This window comes from Nesoenas mayeri (assembly GCF_963082525.1).
Source record: "Nesoenas mayeri genome assembly, chromosome: 3".
NCBI classification, from domain to species: Eukaryota; Metazoa; Chordata; class Aves; order Columbiformes; family Columbidae; genus Nesoenas; species Nesoenas mayeri.
This window is the reverse complement of record NC_137544.1, coordinates 60,654,695-60,671,223: the sequence shown is the minus strand read 5'-3', so window position 1 is coordinate 60,671,223 and position 16,529 is coordinate 60,654,695. Positions and strand designations below refer to the sequence as shown.

The 16,529-nt window shown below is 42.4% G+C and overlaps 1 protein-coding gene across 1 annotated transcript; it reads left to right on the top strand.

Annotated features, from left to right (window-relative positions):
* Window positions 1-5,932: 5,932 nt before the first annotated feature.
* IL22RA2 (interleukin 22 receptor subunit alpha 2) lies at window positions 5,933-11,352 on the top strand (the record flags this gene model as incomplete). Its single annotated transcript, XM_080341742.1, has 6 exons — window positions 5,933-6,029; window positions 6,960-7,110; window positions 7,937-8,115; window positions 9,379-9,548; window positions 9,972-10,150; window positions 11,239-11,352. 5 exons carry the CDS (start codon window positions 5,933-5,935, stop codon window positions 10,125-10,127), a joined length of 753 nt encoding a protein of 250 aa, XP_080197868.1. The 3' UTR covers window positions 10,128-10,150; window positions 11,239-11,352.
* Window positions 11,353-16,529: the final 5,177 nt, after the last annotated feature.

Genomic DNA, 16,529 nt, shown 5'->3' with positions numbered 1-16,529 from the left:
GCAACATGTACAGCAGAGCAGTAAGCACCAGTGTCATGTCTGATCTGGTTTCTTCCTCTACTGACATCTCTTGGGTACCACAGACTCTGAAAGGTTGCTTGAACAAATTCTGCCCCTTCAAAAATACCCTTCCACAAAGAGTATATAGAATCCTTTCAGTCTGAAAACATAGAGTGAAAATAATGAAAATCTAACACACCAGATTTTCTTTCTGGGTATGACTGTTCCCTGTTATGTTTTGGGGAGTTGTTTTGGTTTTTTAAGTTAATAACAGTCAGTTAATTATCAGAAGGGTGGAGGGCTTGTGGAGTCCCATCACAACAGATGGTAACTGTATGTAATGTACTTTCTTCTACCAGTTTTGGTAGAGCTGAGACCTGTGACAACAAAAGCTGTGATTGCAACTTGCTGCAAATACAATTAAATGTGAGATAAATTGTAACAGGTGAGGAAGGGTTGTAAAAGTTCACCTGAATGCCTAAGAGAGTGATGGTGGCACCTGGATGGAGGCAGCATCTTTGCCATTCCTCAGTCCCTGCTTCCAGGTAGATTAATCCCAGGAATCAATCTGGCCTTGTGTCAGGCACTGGTATAGTATCTGTTTCCTCCCCAAGTCTGAATAGAAATTGGAACAAAACACTGTGGATTTAGGTGGTTAATTACTGAGTGACTTTATCAACTGCTTCCAGGGTGAACAGCAAAACTAGCAATTTTTTTTGCGATGCCCAATTTCATTTCCTATAAGAAAAATAATATAGAACGAAACTTTTTGGCAAGTAAGTATCACAGTGTGATCTAAATTTTCTGGTTAAATGGTCACATTGCAGTAAATGCGAAACTAACACCTCTGAGAAGTGTGAAAACCAGTTACACTGAGCATGGAGGATTCTGTCCTGAAAAGCTCAGCATGCTGATTCCTGAATGCCAGGAGACTGAATCCACACAAGATCGGAGACATTGTATTTAAAAAAAAGGCTCATAAAAATACAGTATGTTTACAAATTCAATAGTAATTTGGAGATGGTAGTGGTGAAGATTGTTGGTAAGAATAGAGTCCTTTTCTAGAGTTCACACTCCTTGGATGATAGAGAGATGATACTGAGAACTTGAGAGACAGCCACAGAACTAAGCCACTGGCTGGGAAGTGTGCTGCTTACAAACCTACACTGGCAGAAGGGGTAAGTGAAAGGCAGTTTCTTTTTCTGTTGTATGCTTGGGTTGGTTGGTTTGTTTGTTTCTGAAGTCTTCGGGGTTTTTTACATTTTTTTCCCTTGGTCAGGGAAACCCATCGAACTTGCCTATTTTAAAGTTCTATTGCCCCAAGTAGCTAGCAGAATCATTTGCTCTTTCTTCAAGCCTTGATTACAGATGTGGAGGTGGGCCATCCCAGTTCCTTCTCTCTCTTCCCCCAAGGAGGGCCTGCCAAACTTTCGGCCTTCTCCTGCTGCCTGGTGGATCAGCCCGATGCCATCTGCGGTCTGGATGGGGCTTCAGTGATCTGGCACAGAGACTTCCAGCCACCGTCACCTACAAAAAAATGCACGTGTGGGTCATCTCCGACCCATACTGGTAATATTTCAGGCGTTACTGCTGGTGGTGTGTTGGAGAGAGCATTGGCGCTACCAGGCTTTCAGCCTTCCTTTATTTACTCCAGTAGGTAGATGAAGAAAGCACGAGCAATGTTTGTCTTGTACGTATCCAGGCTTATCTCTGGTTTCTGCTGGATCAGTGATCACCTGGCACCTTTACTATTGAGATTACCCAAGCAAAATGAACAAACTATGGAATATTAATTCCACATGTCTCTAAACTGGTGGGATTTTGTCTATATGATTTGGGAAGCTACCCCCAGCTTAAAAAAAGCAAGTCTTCTCTCAGTGGGCTTAAACAAGATACAGCACTCCTTAGAGATAGAAAAAAATAATATGGCTTTGCAAATTAGAAAAACTGACAATTTTAAAGAAACTTGTAATTTAAAAGGCTTTGAGCTATTTTAGGGTTTGTTATTACCTACAGTTCCTAATGAATGTTAGTGTTGGTTACTAACTTTCTGGTGCAATTCATTGTCTTGCACATTGTTAAATAAATATTGTATGTGCAAATAATGACTTGTTACAAAGCAATCCCTCAGCGGATCTTCATCTTTAATATGTTCAAATGTCTCACTGTTGAGGTGTAGCTATGGCATTGGGAATTTCTAATCGTAATCTTTAAAATGTTGACCCAAGCCCTTATAACAGTTTGTACCTGTGGGCAGGAAGCAGGGAAGGCATGCACTGCATGGTGAAAGTCAGCCCTGCTTCCTCAGAAACTGCTCTGTAAGAACCAATATGGTGCAATATCTCTTCCCTGAAGGGCAGGGGAAAAAAACCCCAAAAAGTCCCTCCTGCCCAACTCTGGGGTTTTCCTTTTTTATTGTGCGTGTGTAGTTATTCATTCTCCACTCCCCACTGGGCTGTTGAAGGGCTTCCCTGCTGCACATGACACACCAGAAGATGCTGAGGGAGCTGGGAGGGGCAATGGCTGGGGAGGGGATCCAATTGCATTTGGTGACTATATAGACATTTGCAGAAAAGACAAAGTTTTCTTTGAAGTGTCCCAATCAAAACACAAAAAGCTGCTGTCATAAGCTTCAGCAGGGGTGTCCCACTTAGACGTATGGGGGAAAACCTCTCACTGAAAATGGTTAAGCATGGAGTAAGTCTGCCATTAGTCCAGCCCTGGGCATTAGACTGGACTGGCTGACCTCCAGAGCCCTCTCCCAAGACAAGTCTTTCTGTGAGCCCGCGTTGGTTGCTTAGAAAGGTAAAAGACTGAAAACTACAGCTTCAGCTGAGAATAGTCTTTGGGTCCAGAATAATCTGAACCACTCCATTTTTATTTTGAGTTTGTGTGAAATGCCGCATGTGAGAGAGACTTGTCTGGCCTCTGCTGGTTCCTAGAAGTATTCTGTGTCTGATTTAGGAGCTCCTCTGCTTCCTTCATCTTCCATGCCTTCATCCAGGCATGCAAGCAAAATCCACCCTCGCATCCACTGCAAATATCAGAGACTTTCATCTGAAAAGCCAAAGGTGGTGCTGCAGGAGCAGTTCCAGAGTTAAACCTCCAGGTGGATGGGAAACAATTCATTCAAGGGGGAAGGAAAAAAAAAAACAATGAGTTGATGCTATCAGACTGGATGAGTCAGGCAGCTTACCGCAAGAATGTACTTGACTTTTACCTCTGTGTAGCAATAGTCAATCCTCAAGAGAAAAAGGTCTGTTTACTCAGCATTCAGACAGGGTTTTGTTCCAGGAAAGGAAAAAAACCTCATGCCCGCAATTCTGTGTTGGTTCACAAAAACATCAGTACTGCTGTTTCACAAAGGTTTGGATCAAAAAGATGTTTCAGTGTAAGCTGGGATGAGCTAGTAGCATATCTAATTACGTGGACTCTACTGGGGAAAGCAATGTATTTTCCATTCTTCATAAAGTGCTGTTCAGAGTATTTTTAAACAGTACTGCTTTTTAAAAGTTCTCATTCATATTTTAAATAGCATTGCAGTGCATGTCATCCTATAATGTTCTTTAGTTGTTCACATTTTTAAATGTACTATATGTGTAATCTATGAAACTGAAGACGTGTATGTATGTAGATGTCCATGTATGTGTGTGTGTAGCTGGTACTCGTTTAACTGTAGCTATTTTTAATCCACAGAGCACTGAAGAAGCATGACTGAAGTTGATGTGTAGGACATTTTTTATGGATGCCAATAACCTGGGGATTACCAGCAGCTGTTTCAATCATCACAAAAAATTATGTGAGGGGTTACTGACTACTTCCGAGTGCCAAGACCAGTCGCAGATAAAGCTCTATGAGAGTGCAGTGCACAGGAAACCCTGAATTTTTCCATGGAATAGGTGTTTCTTTCCCCATTTCACCAGAGAGTAGAGCAGCCTTTTCTGAGCAAAACCCACCAACATCACGCAGGCTGTTCCTCAGCTCTGTGTTCGCCATCAAAAAGGAGAAATTGCCATCAAAAGCAATTTTGGCAAAGCTCCATGCTTCAGCTCCTGACAATGGGCTGTTACACGGGGTACGGGAAGGTGTGTTGGTACAATTCAAGTAAGCAAATACGCAACCTGTGACAAGCGTGACTAAACTTTGATGACATTTCAGTCTGATGTTTGGTTTATAGAAGTTCCCTATTCCCGCACTTGAGCTCATATAACATGATGAAATACTAATTGCATTTGGTGTGGGGAACTACCTAAAGGTCATTGGATTTTGAGAATGTGTTTGGGAAATGGATAGATTAAAAATTCCAAGATAGTAATGGCAGAATGGCCTTTCTGCATTCTGCCTCCTTTTGTTGTTGTTGTTGTTGTTGGTTGTTGTTGTTTCTTTTCTGCATTCCTTTCAGTTCTTTAATTCCCTTAATTGGGTGAACTAGTTAATTACTTAAAGCTATGCATCTAGAGTTTTAATACAGCTGTTGCAGATTCAGTTCTTGTACAATGAGGTAGAGGTGACTGGCTGAACTGAGAGTCTGTGCCCATGAATCCAACTGAGGCCAGCTTCTTGACTGGAAGTTGTCCAGTTTGCTAACAAAATGCCTTTAAATAAAACAATACTTTAATTTGAGCCATAACTTGCTTTTTTTTTGACCTGGTATGTGTTTTTTTCCAACTTTTCCCAAAGTAAAGATGATTGTTGGGCAAATTCTTGTTTTTGCAGAGAGGTAGTCTTCACACAAATTATTTCTTTCGTGGATGACGTGACACAGCGCTGTGCTAGGGCATACCAAATTGGGGTTGTCTGTTCTTGCTTGTCAAGGAGAGCTGGTGAAAGGAGTAGACATCCAGGCTTTTGCTCAGGTACTCTGGTATGCGAGCGGCAAAGCACCCGTGGACATCAGTGCTGGGGATCTTTTGGGAAGGGAAGAGTGAGGGGCAAGGCTGGAAAAGAGGGTGAGCAAGCACCACATTTGCTGCCAGAAGCTGACTTGACTGAGCTTTCCACGCACCCCAGGAGCACAAAATCTGACTCCCACTGGGCAGGTGCACATGTGGCATTGACGTGTTTACAAACAGTTTCACTAGGGAGCTCCCGGCATCCCCAGCCCTGGGGTCAGTCTCTCAGGGTTGCCCATACAGGAAAGGCAGGATTTGGAGAACAGCTGCAACAAATGCCAATATTTGTGCAGGCAGCGTCACGACACACCCGCATCAGCTGGGACATATGACTCCTGGCAGTCTGAAAGTCCAACGTAGAGCGGCACTTTGGTCCCATAGGCTGGGCTGTCCTCCCCGTTCCCTGCCCGGGGTTTGGCAGCACTGTGGCTGCCCCAGCATCTCTCTAGCAGCCGGGGTGGTGTGGAAACGGTGCCCCACAGCGGGACCGGCAGCGATCCCACAGCCTCTCGTTCCTCCCATGGTAAATGCCCAGGTGACGTTCTGCCACAAATACGCCTGCAAACTCCATCCGCTTGCGTTCAACACGAAGAAAAGCGACCAAATCAGATGACATCCCATGGGTAGGTTTCTTACTTGTTTACTGCAAAATTTATGCTCTTCAGTGCTGAGTGACTAGCAAGTTGGGAAAACAAATAAACAAACAAACAAAAAATAGTATGGCAAGCAAGCAAGCTTCTGTGACAAATTTATGGGATTAAAGCAAAATTGCCAGACATCATGTGGGAATTAGTGCCAAAAAAAACCAACAAAAGGACTGTTTTCATGCTGGTTTGCTTCATAATTAGTTCCAAACTCCAGAGTGACCACAGCTGCCAAGTAAGAATATTTGCTTATGTTTAATTTGGAGCAACTCATATGTTTTCCAGCTAAAGTAAACCAAAGCCAAATTGGGGGATTTTGGAAACCACGGGAAATAAGGGGAACTCTAGAGTGTTTAATAATTACTTCCTCATAAGACATGCCCAAGAGGAAGAGAGATGCTCTTCAGTCATGGAGCTGCTCTCCTAAGCATGAAGGGGATCAGGCTTTCTTCCCTCTGCTTACTGATGCACCTGCTTCAGGATGAGATAACTAGTAAGTAAAGGCTTTCTGCTCTTTTCTTATGTGACAAGCGGGGTGCTGGGTCTGTTATTGAATCTCTGAGTGAGTCAAATCTCTGAATCTTTTGGTGGGTTTCAAAAGTCCTGTCATTTCCAAATTAGTCTGTTCTTTTGCCTTTCAAGTATGTGGCTCATTTAATTTATTCATAGCTGCATCACCATTTTCAGTTCAATTAGAACAAGTCTTAACTGATTCTGTGGTATGCCAGGGATAAATCTGCAGTAATAGAGAGTCATCTGGGTAACAAAACCCAGAAAAAATGCTAGGATTTGGATGCTTCAGAGAGGCTGTTAACTGATTCTGTGCTCCTGTAACCATCACACTTTGAAAACAGACTGTCTTGAAAATTGTCAGGCAGCTTTTCCAGAAGTTCAGATTGGAAAAGCAGTGAATCTCAGGTTATTTTTTTATTAGGCAAGAGCTGATAAACGTGACTGTGGCAATTATTAAAATAGCTATGATCCCTGCAGGTTAAAGCTGAGATGTGGAGGAAAGAGCACTCAGCTTTAATTATTGATGTGTCTGCTTTCTGCGGACTCTGTGAACAGATCCAAAGTGTTTGTTTCCCGGGATGTTCATCAGGAACTTTTCAGAGCAGTAAAGTCACTAAGGAAAAATTAAAAACAAACCAAAAAAACAATCAAATCAACCAAACAACCAAACAAAACCAAAACAACCTACACATAAAAATGTTCCTTTCATATTATTAAGTGTGTCTGTTCTGTAACTGCTGGATCTCATCACCCTGACTTGGAAAGTTTTGAACATGAGATACTGGAGATTCAATTCCCTGAAGTCTGCTAGTCATGAAGCCTAATGAGATGTAGCAATAACCCCACGTTTAAATGTGAAGGAGCGTGTCTGTGACAAACTCATTAAGTTATTGGTCTTTATTACTTGCAGTGATTTTAGTTTTGGAAAATCGAGACCTGCAAGATTCGATTAAGCCGCAGAAGGTAGAGTTTCATTCATTAAACTTCAACAGCACTCTGCATTGGCAGCCTGGGAGAGCCAAAGTGCCAAGAGACACGATCTACTTTGTGCAGTATAAAGTGTAAGTACTGGGGGAACCCCAGCCTCCCGTGGGGCTGGCGCCTGGCTCTGCTTGGAATATCAAAGGGATTTCTCAGGTGACAAGAGATGTATCTCCTCACATCTGGGGAACAGCCACGTCCTGCTCAGCTGCCAGCTCTCAGCTGTTGCTGCAGTTATCAACTGCCCAGAAGGGGCAGCTGAACAGCCCAAGGCTGGAGGGGAACAAGCACCTCCAGCAACACGCTCTGCACACTCATTGCACCGCAGAGTTGCAGAAAAATGTTGTTTGCAAGGGACTTGTGGAGTTCACCAGGTCCAACCCTCTGCCTGAAGCAGGTCTAACTAGGCCAGGTATCTCTGCAATAGTGCATTTAGGGTATTTTGGTGGCCCACTTTGCCCACAGCAGTGCTGCACGGTGCATTGCACAGCAAACTTGAGGCAGCACTAGGGGCTGGTCCTCAGAGGAGGTATGCTCCCATTGCTTGCATGCCTGTTGAGCACCTGAAATCACCATTGAGTCAGTGGAAAACAGCATTCTGTTCATCATTGAACACACCAGCTATGCCAAAGCTCACCCGCCTCTCCTGGGAGGCAAGTTTGCAGCAGTTTCCTACAGGGCTGGTGACCTGCATCTCCACTTTAGGTTTCTCTCAGAAAAGACACAAACCTGTAGTTCCTAAACAACCATGCAATCAGTCTTCCCTGCCATTAGATTGAAGAAGAGAGTTCATTTCCATGGCAAAATGCTTGCCAGTACCACCAAGTTAAAACAGATAATTAAAGATCAGTATGAACCCAGTTGGCGACAGCTGAAGCTTACATCCGTCCTTCTCTTTCTCCATAGGTATGGGCAGAGCACATGGCAAAACAAAGATGACTGCTGGGGGATTCAAAACCATGTCTGTGACCTGACAAATGAGACCTCTGATATCCAAGAGCCTTATTACGGCAGAGTGAAAGCTGCATCAGCTGGCGTCTATTCTGACTGGAGCCTCAGCTGCAGATTCACTCCCTGGCGAGAAAGTAAGTGCAAACATATGGGTCACTCTGAGAAACGAACTGAAATTTCTGCGGCATGGAATGTATCATTTCTGCTTGCAGTTTGCAAACATGAGTAATCCTTTTCCAGCTACAAAGCTGCAGAAGAAATTGCGAGTCAATAGCTCTCAGGTGAAGGGTTGAATTAAAATCATTTTCCTCACACTTGGAAGCCAACCTATTATGGATAAGTAGCCACTTATCCATACTTAGGGGATTAGAAATTTGTGTCTCCCTCTAATGCAACTCCTTCCTCGAGGCATGGAACTATAGAAATTATTTTCAGCTGTTTTTGGAGCTGCTGGAAGGGCACAAGATGGAAAAGAAGGAGAAGTTCTTTGCTTGAGGAGAAAAGGGAGACAAGAACTGAGAGCTGTGTGGCTGCCATTCTTCTCACATTTATGTGTTTTCCTGACTGCAGTGTATTTAGAAAGGACATGAGCCAAGCTATTAGCTAGTATGCTCATTATGGTGCCACAGTATGTTAGAAATCAGAAGACTGTCAAAACGCCAACATAAGTTCTGAACAGTGTACCTACCAGTAAGTTCCCCATGAATTAACCAGTTTTCCCTCACTAGCCAATGCAAAGTTGAATTGTGAACGTGAATGCAGGTCACTTCACGGTCTTGCAGTGCAAACTACATTGAGCCTCCTGTATAGACGAAACCACAAGCTTTGACATAAAGCAGCACCTTGCAGCAGCAGCAGCCCATCTCACCCTGTGCCACCTCCTCTTCCTGGAGAGGCACACAAGGCAGCTGTTGTCCTGGCTTCCCATGTCTTGGGGACCACACACGCAAGTGTCTAGGCACTAGCTTGAACCCTTAGGTGTGTTTAACCAAGAAGATTGCAAAAAATTTGAAAGTAATTATTGAAGTTGCATCCTTGGCATAAGCAAAATGGTTCAGATAGCTGTTTTGTGCAATCCAGGCATGCGAATATGGAAAAAAAAAAAGTCAGGGAAAAAATCCAAGGCATTTGTTTGACCTGGCTGCAGTCAGCAACATGCAGCTCAGAGAGATTTCACAAAGGCTCAAAGATAGATTTACAAACACAGGAAATATCACCCCCAAAATGTCCCAAGAAATAAGTACTAAGAAGTAAGGATTTACAAAGTGGCCCTTTAATAGTAAATACAGCACAATATATTGTGGGAAGAACATTAAATTGTTTAATGGATTGTAATTGTATTCTGTGAAACATTAACAAACTACAATTGTGTTCATAGCTTTGGTTTTTTTCCTTAGCTATGATAGGACCTCCGACAGTAACTGTGATTCATAGCAACAAGTCCATAACTCTGAAGCTCCAGGCTCCACAGTCTCCTTACAAAAGGAAGAGAGGCAGCAAGATACCAATGACAAATTATTACGATCTGCTATATCAAGTCTTCATAATAAACAACTTGCTAGACGAGGTAAATGCATATTCAAATATAATACCCTTTACCATTGAAAAGCCAGGAAAGTATGGGCACACCATTCTTCTTTTACAGTTGAAATTGTCTTCTGGGATTGTGAGAATATGAAAGACTGCATATGCATTTGAAAACAAGGTAGACTTATTTTTCAGGAATTGAATTTGAATTGAGTTGTAATTCCTCCCTTTATTCTTTCTCATCAACTTAGTATTTCATACTCTAAGCCCTGAATAAAAGAAAAAAGGGGACGAAAGGGGAATTTTGAAGGGAATATTTTAAAATCATTAACTATTGATGTTGTTGACTTTGTGCAAGTCCACATGCTGCTCTGCAGCCTCTGTTCTTACCAAACTTCAGTCACAGACATGCTTGCTAGGGCAATGTGCCTGACTGGCTGTTTTCACTCTGCTCCGCCAAAAGCAACACAGAGTCCTGGTATATGAAGGAAAAAACAAGATTATCAAAATAGAAGACTTGAGGCCTGGAGTCAGCTACTGCATCGTGGCTAAAACATACGTGCCGATGCTGGACCGCAGCAGTGCCTACAGCAGCAGGCAATGCACTGTGCTGCACTGACAGTGATGGCACCTCTGCAACAGGTAAGTCACCAGCTGAAACTGGAGATGACTCTAGAAGTCAAGAGCTATCACTTGACCAAAGGCAGATATTCTCCAAAAGGAGAAAAAACAAGTGTAGGCATGAAAACTGCCATCCCATATGACAACATCAGCTAGAGTTCTTACACCATCTCAGCTAACTTCACACCAGGTAAGAATGGTAGGGCTAAGGAGATTATAGGAATGGCATGCGTAATTATTTTCATGCTGCCACTGTGCTCAGAGATGCCTCCCTCTTCCTTTTCTTTAAACGGTTATACCTAGTATTGCTTTAATTGTTTTTTATTGCTATCAAGTAATAATTAACTAGGAAAATGAATGACCTCCAACTTTATTAATATGCAAATATGCTGCAAGCTCTGCAATTCTGTTTCAGGGATTTATCTGATGTATTTAATTCAAATGAGCCTGTCCTCTTTTCATGGCCATTCTTCAGGTGTAATGTGTTTAAAAATAAATCAGTTATCAAATTTCATGAGTTTCCATGAGCCAAAATGCAAGAGTTAGCTCAATTAGCCGGTCTGAAAAATCTGTTTACTTACATCAATTACTAGACTATCTTCACATATCATATGCCCAGCAGAGAGAATTATTATCAATCTTGCCTTGCAGGTGCCAAGACACAGAGTATATTAAGACCTAAGCCAAAGTTGAATTCAGTGCCATTTGCTTTAGCAAGCTCAGAATTGTGTCCTTTCTAGGGATAAGAGGGAAAAACTGGAAAAGCATCAAAGTTTGAACCTGTGCTTCTGTTCTCAACTTGGTCCATTTACTAGAAAAGATTTTATTTCTTCTACTCCATAATACGATGTATAACATTGGTCTCTCTTGAGACATGATCAGTGGCTTTAGGCTAAAGAGGGAGTTGGTTTCTAGGTGATTTTCCTGCAGTTTTGCTTACTTCCCCAGTACTGTAAAAGGCTGGAAGTTCTAGTTAGAGCTGGACTGCTGAACAACCTGCAGAGGTACAGGACAGATGCATGCAAATGGCATGTGTTGCATTTGCGGTTAAATTGAATACCATCCAGCTTAAATGCACACTCCAGTGGCCATTCTCTTTCTCTTCCCAGTTATAGGAATAATGGCAGAAGGTGCCTCCCATCAGAGATCCAGCTGTAAATCATCATCTGTGGTCTGTGTCTGGAATACATACTTGGATACTTTCTAAATTAACCTTTGCTGCATTCGATGATTTGATTCATCATAAACATTTTATGTCACACAAAGGCCAAGGAAACTTTGTATGTCCTATATTACAATTTAAAATGGTACATATTTGCATTTAGAAAGGAAATAGTCATGTACTGTAATAAAAAGAAGGCAAAAAACACTTGTGAAAATATCCTTAAGATTGTTTCCAGGGATTTTTTTTTTATTTTAAGGCTTGGAATTAAATTTATAAAATAGAAGTTTGGGATTATTTATTTCTTCTACAACAAAAGTTGCAACAGAAGACAAAAAAAGCATCCTTTCTTTAAAATAAGAATAGTCCATGATTAGGCACAGCTCATTTAAACTGAAACAGAAAAGGTGCTCACTCAGTCAAGAACAGATTTTTAAATGGAAAACACCTCTATTTCAACCGTTTCACAGTAAATGATGAATGGATGGTGACCATCACCTGTGATTTCTAATCACAGAATAGTTCAGGTTGGAAGTGACCTCTAGAGATCATCTAGTCCAACCCACCTGCTAAAGCAGGTTCACCAGAGCAGATCGCACAGAAATGTGTCCAGGTGGGTTTTGAATGTCTCCAGAGAAGGAGACTCCACAGCCTCTCTGGGCAGCCTGTTCCAGTGCTCTGGCACCCTCAAAGTAAAGAACTTTCTCCTCATGTTTAGATGAAGCCTCCTTTGCTTCCATCTGTGCCCATTGCCCCTGATCCTATCATTAGGCATCACTGAAAGGAGTCTGGTCCCATCCTCTTGACACCCACCCACCCTGGAGATATTTATAAGCATTGATACAATCCCCTCTCAGTCTTCTCCAAGCTGAACAGACCCAGCTGTCCCAGTCTCTCTTCATAAGAGAGATGCTCCAGACCCCTAATCATCTTTGTAGCCCTAAATGATTTTATTCCTACAAGTCTTCATCTCATAAATGAGAAGATTTCCTGGGCAAGGTCTGGGTAATTATCCACTAAGTTACCCCAGAATGGAGAGATGAAGTGGCTTTTTCACATCTGCAAGGTCTGTAGCTAATGAGAATCTTAATACTTAACTACATTCTACTATTGCAAATTAAATGAGAGGAGGTAAGAGTGGGACAGACACAAGATGGCAAAGCAAGGCTGGGAAAAATGGAGCTTTCCTAGTACATAATCACTATCACTTTTCCCTTAATTCACATACACAAGGGTGGATCAGTTCATTTTAAGTAACAGACCTTGAGTTCACTTAAGCTACATCGAAACCATTTTTCATGGTTCAATTATTTTACCCTGTCCACATACCTCAGTTTCTTAATTTAGGTAAGTTTCTTTGGGAAATGGGACTTATTAAATCTCTGTATAGTACCCAGCACCATGACAAGTCTCAGGTCCAGAATTGTCCTGGCACCACTCTTGCACTGGGCAGAGCCACATTAAAACCATCCAGGCAAACTATTACAAAATAGCTTGTCTTATATTTCAACATTGGTGACTTCACCCACTTATGGGCTGTCACAGCCTGAAAACAGTATCTGCAGTAATTCAAGTTCTTTCTCAAATTCACTTCTTTCCTTAGGATGACTCATATTGCCATTGTTACACAAAGATGAAGTTTTATTAATGTAACATCTACTAACCCTAGTCTGGGAAGAGACTGACAATGCTGGATACTGTACCTATGTTAGACACAGAGGCTGAAACTATTTAGGGCTCTAAATCTTAAAGAAGAAATTTAAAAAATTAAAAAAAATAAAAGCGGTAGATCTATAGGTGTGCTGGAAGCATTCAGGCCTGGCTGGAAGTATAGTAGCTGCCATGCTATGAATCTATGGAAACATCAGAAACCTGAAAGTTTTTCTATTTGATGAAACTATACAAAATGTGCAGCACTTATACTGGGAAAACCAATAAAAGGTCTGAAGAAATCTTGCACTGTTATGCTTGCTAGCCATATTTCACTTCCTTAGCAACAATGCAGGTTTACAGAAAGTCATGCAAGTGTCGCAGGAACAACCCACTTCTATTCTGATGGTACCAGGATTTATTATTGCCAACCCTGTGATGTTCTGCAAAAGCCAATTTTCTCTTTCAATTTGAAATACAAACTTCCTTTCAGCTCTGCTCTGACATGTAATTTTACTTGGAAAGGGTTTGGTAAAATGACGGTTGCTGTATTTTTTCCCTGCAATTAGCTGTAGTGGCATGTTCCCAAAACATGCTTCACTGGGCTTGCAGGATGGGGCTCCTGCAGGGAGAAGTACTTTGCAGGAGCACATACCAGTTGGGTGATCTGCACCCACAGCTTCTAGACAGTGTTGATAATGTAGTTTTTAAATACAACTTTGTTGGTGCCTTAGCTTGTATGCTGCATTGCTGTTTATATCTCCATGAGGGGGTAACGAAAGAAGAGCTCTCCCAGGCTCTAAACTACAGCTGGGGCTTTCTTACAGTTTGGAAATACCTGGAAAAGTGAGCTCTGGCTCACTTTCCTTCTGGCTTCACCTCCCTCCCTGAGGACACCAAGAGGCCATCTGCTGTGGGTCCACTTCTTCAGAGCTACCTGGGGTGGCACATGGCTCCATGGTGGTCAGCGCACAGGCACACCACTCAGTGCAGGACACCTTTACATTGTCAGCTTGACTTCTTCTGACCATAGGTTTGCAAGGCCCAGCTGAAAACACCCTTCTCTTGGTGTTTTAGCCACAGAGCGCTTTCTAACCGTGTGTCAAATGCCAGCTTCTCTTTCAGGAAAGAGAGAAATAAATTATGGCTTCTAGGACTATGGCATAGGGTGGGGACGATTAAGCAGTGTGGCAACAGCAGGACTTGTGCAACCAACTCTGTGAGGCCTTGCCTATGGTGTTACCAGGGGATGTCTGCAGTCATGGGCACAGCCTGTCGCAATGGCCTCATCTGGCCAAGTCCCTTTGTTGAAGCTGAGTGTCCTGCCAATGAGGAATAAACATCATATCTTTAGGAGTCTGCAGCTATTGATCCTCGTGTGAAGTAGAGCCCATCCCACAAGGGCTTACCTTTCTTTCTTTCATGATCATGGCTGAATATTATGTTGTCTGTTGGATGGAGTAAGATCTTGTCTCCCACTATAAATGGCTTACACTTCCCATTCCACCAGCACTCACAAGAGCAGTAGCCAGCTACGAGAAATTCAAGAACAGGACTCCGGAAAAGCTGATAGAACAACAGCAATGAACCAGATGCTCCAGCCTTATAAATTAGGAGAAGATTATGCATAACCAGCTGTACCATATAAATGCCCAGTTTTATATGATGCCATGATCCTCGGTGTTTATCATATGGTCTAGCATCTGGCCAGTCCTGTTCATACCTCCCATATATCTGCTCTAATCAGACATGGACTTGAGGTTTATTTATTTTCATGACTTGATCTCAGCTAAGAACTGCTCTCATGGCCCAGGGGTGGGGTCCTGTTTTGAAATGGCATAGGTTTTTGCCACAGATCTACTAGACATTATCAAGTATTCCAAGTTACAGGTGAGTGTTTCTGTGAATTTTCTATATTTTCAACATTTGCTATGATGAACAAAGATACTAATCTGTAAAATCTGTCTGATAATAAAAAAAGAAGAAAGGAGAAAATAAACCCCAAAATCCTGAGGTCTAGTTTGCCACAAAGGATACAAGACATAGAACAAGAGCACTTCTGCAGAAAAGCAGAGGGAAAGAAGTTGCGCTGGTGTTCATAATTGGGAAAGTTACAGTCTCCTTCATAACTTGTTTTCAGAATCTTTTACAAAGTGCTTCAAAGGAAAAAAAAACAAAACAAAACAAAAAAACCTTGAAAATTTAATTCCCTGACTGATGAAATCACTGGCTGTTTTATTGCAATTCCTATGTTTTGAGTCCACTGAAGGCCAAGCTCAACCAGTCCTTGCTGCCAGAATTTTGGCTTCGGATGGGGAAAAGTGGAAAGCTTGATCCCTGATGCTTACAAGGAAAATTCAAAAAGGGAATTCCTGAAAAGGCTCCATCATCTGAGATAAATATTGAAGACCCACTAACAACTTTAACTTTTAAAGTATTGTGCTGGTTTTTAGGGCAGTGAGGCTGAGTCACCTAAATACCCTCAATACTGACAAAGTGCAGCCCTGTAGTACCACACTCCAAGGACCAAGTGCAAAGTCCTGCACCTGGGTTGGGGCAACCCCCGGTATCAATATGGGCTGGGAGATCAAGGGACTGAGAGCAGCCCTGCAGAGAAGGATTGGTGGGGGGTACTGGTGGATGAAAGATTGGACATAAGCCAGCAATGTACGCTTGCAACCCATAAGGCAAATCGTATCTTGGGCTGCATCAAAAGAAGCATGGCCAGCAGGTGATTCTCCCCCTCTAGTCCACTCTGGTGAGACCGACCTGGAGTCCTGCATCCAGCTCTGGAGCCCTCAATACAGGAAAGACATGGACCTGTTGGAGAGAGTCCAGAGGAGGCCGCCAAAGCGAACAGAGGGTTGTAGCACCTCTCCTGTGAGTACAGGCTGAGACAATTGGGGTTTTTCAGCCTAGAGAAGAGAAGGCTCCAGGGAGACCTTATTGCAGCCTTTAAAGAGACCTATAAGAAAGACAGACTTTTTAGCAGGGTGTGTTATAACAGGACAAGGGGTAATGGTTTTAAACTAGAAGATGCGGGGTTCAGGCTAGACATAAAGCAGAATTTTTTTACAAGTGTGGTAAAGTACTGGAACAGGTTGCCTAGAGAGCTGGTAGATGCCCCATCCCTGAAAACATTCCAGGCCGGGCTGGACGGGGCTCTGAGCAACCTGATCTAGTTGAAGATGTCCCTGATCATTGCAGGGCTTGAGCTAGATGACCTTTGAAGGTCCCTTCCAACCCAAACTATTCTATGATTCTATGACCAGACTCTTCAGAATTCTCCTTACTTTTAAACACAGGAAGAGGATGAAAATGAAGAACCATTGTGATAATTGCTATACCTACAAAGGGGTAATGGGAAAACTGTCATTAATTTGTGTCAGACAACATCATTCTGAAACAGCGCTTTTTTTTGGGGCGGGGGGGAAGGGGGTAAGAAATCATATAAATCATGCCAATTTCCAAGAAACAGTCATAAGCTCTTGTTTTTTCATTTTGTAACAACAGAAGAATATTTTTAAGCATTGTTTGTTATGGGACACTGGGTTGGTTTAATAGTTGACAAGTACATTATTGTTATAG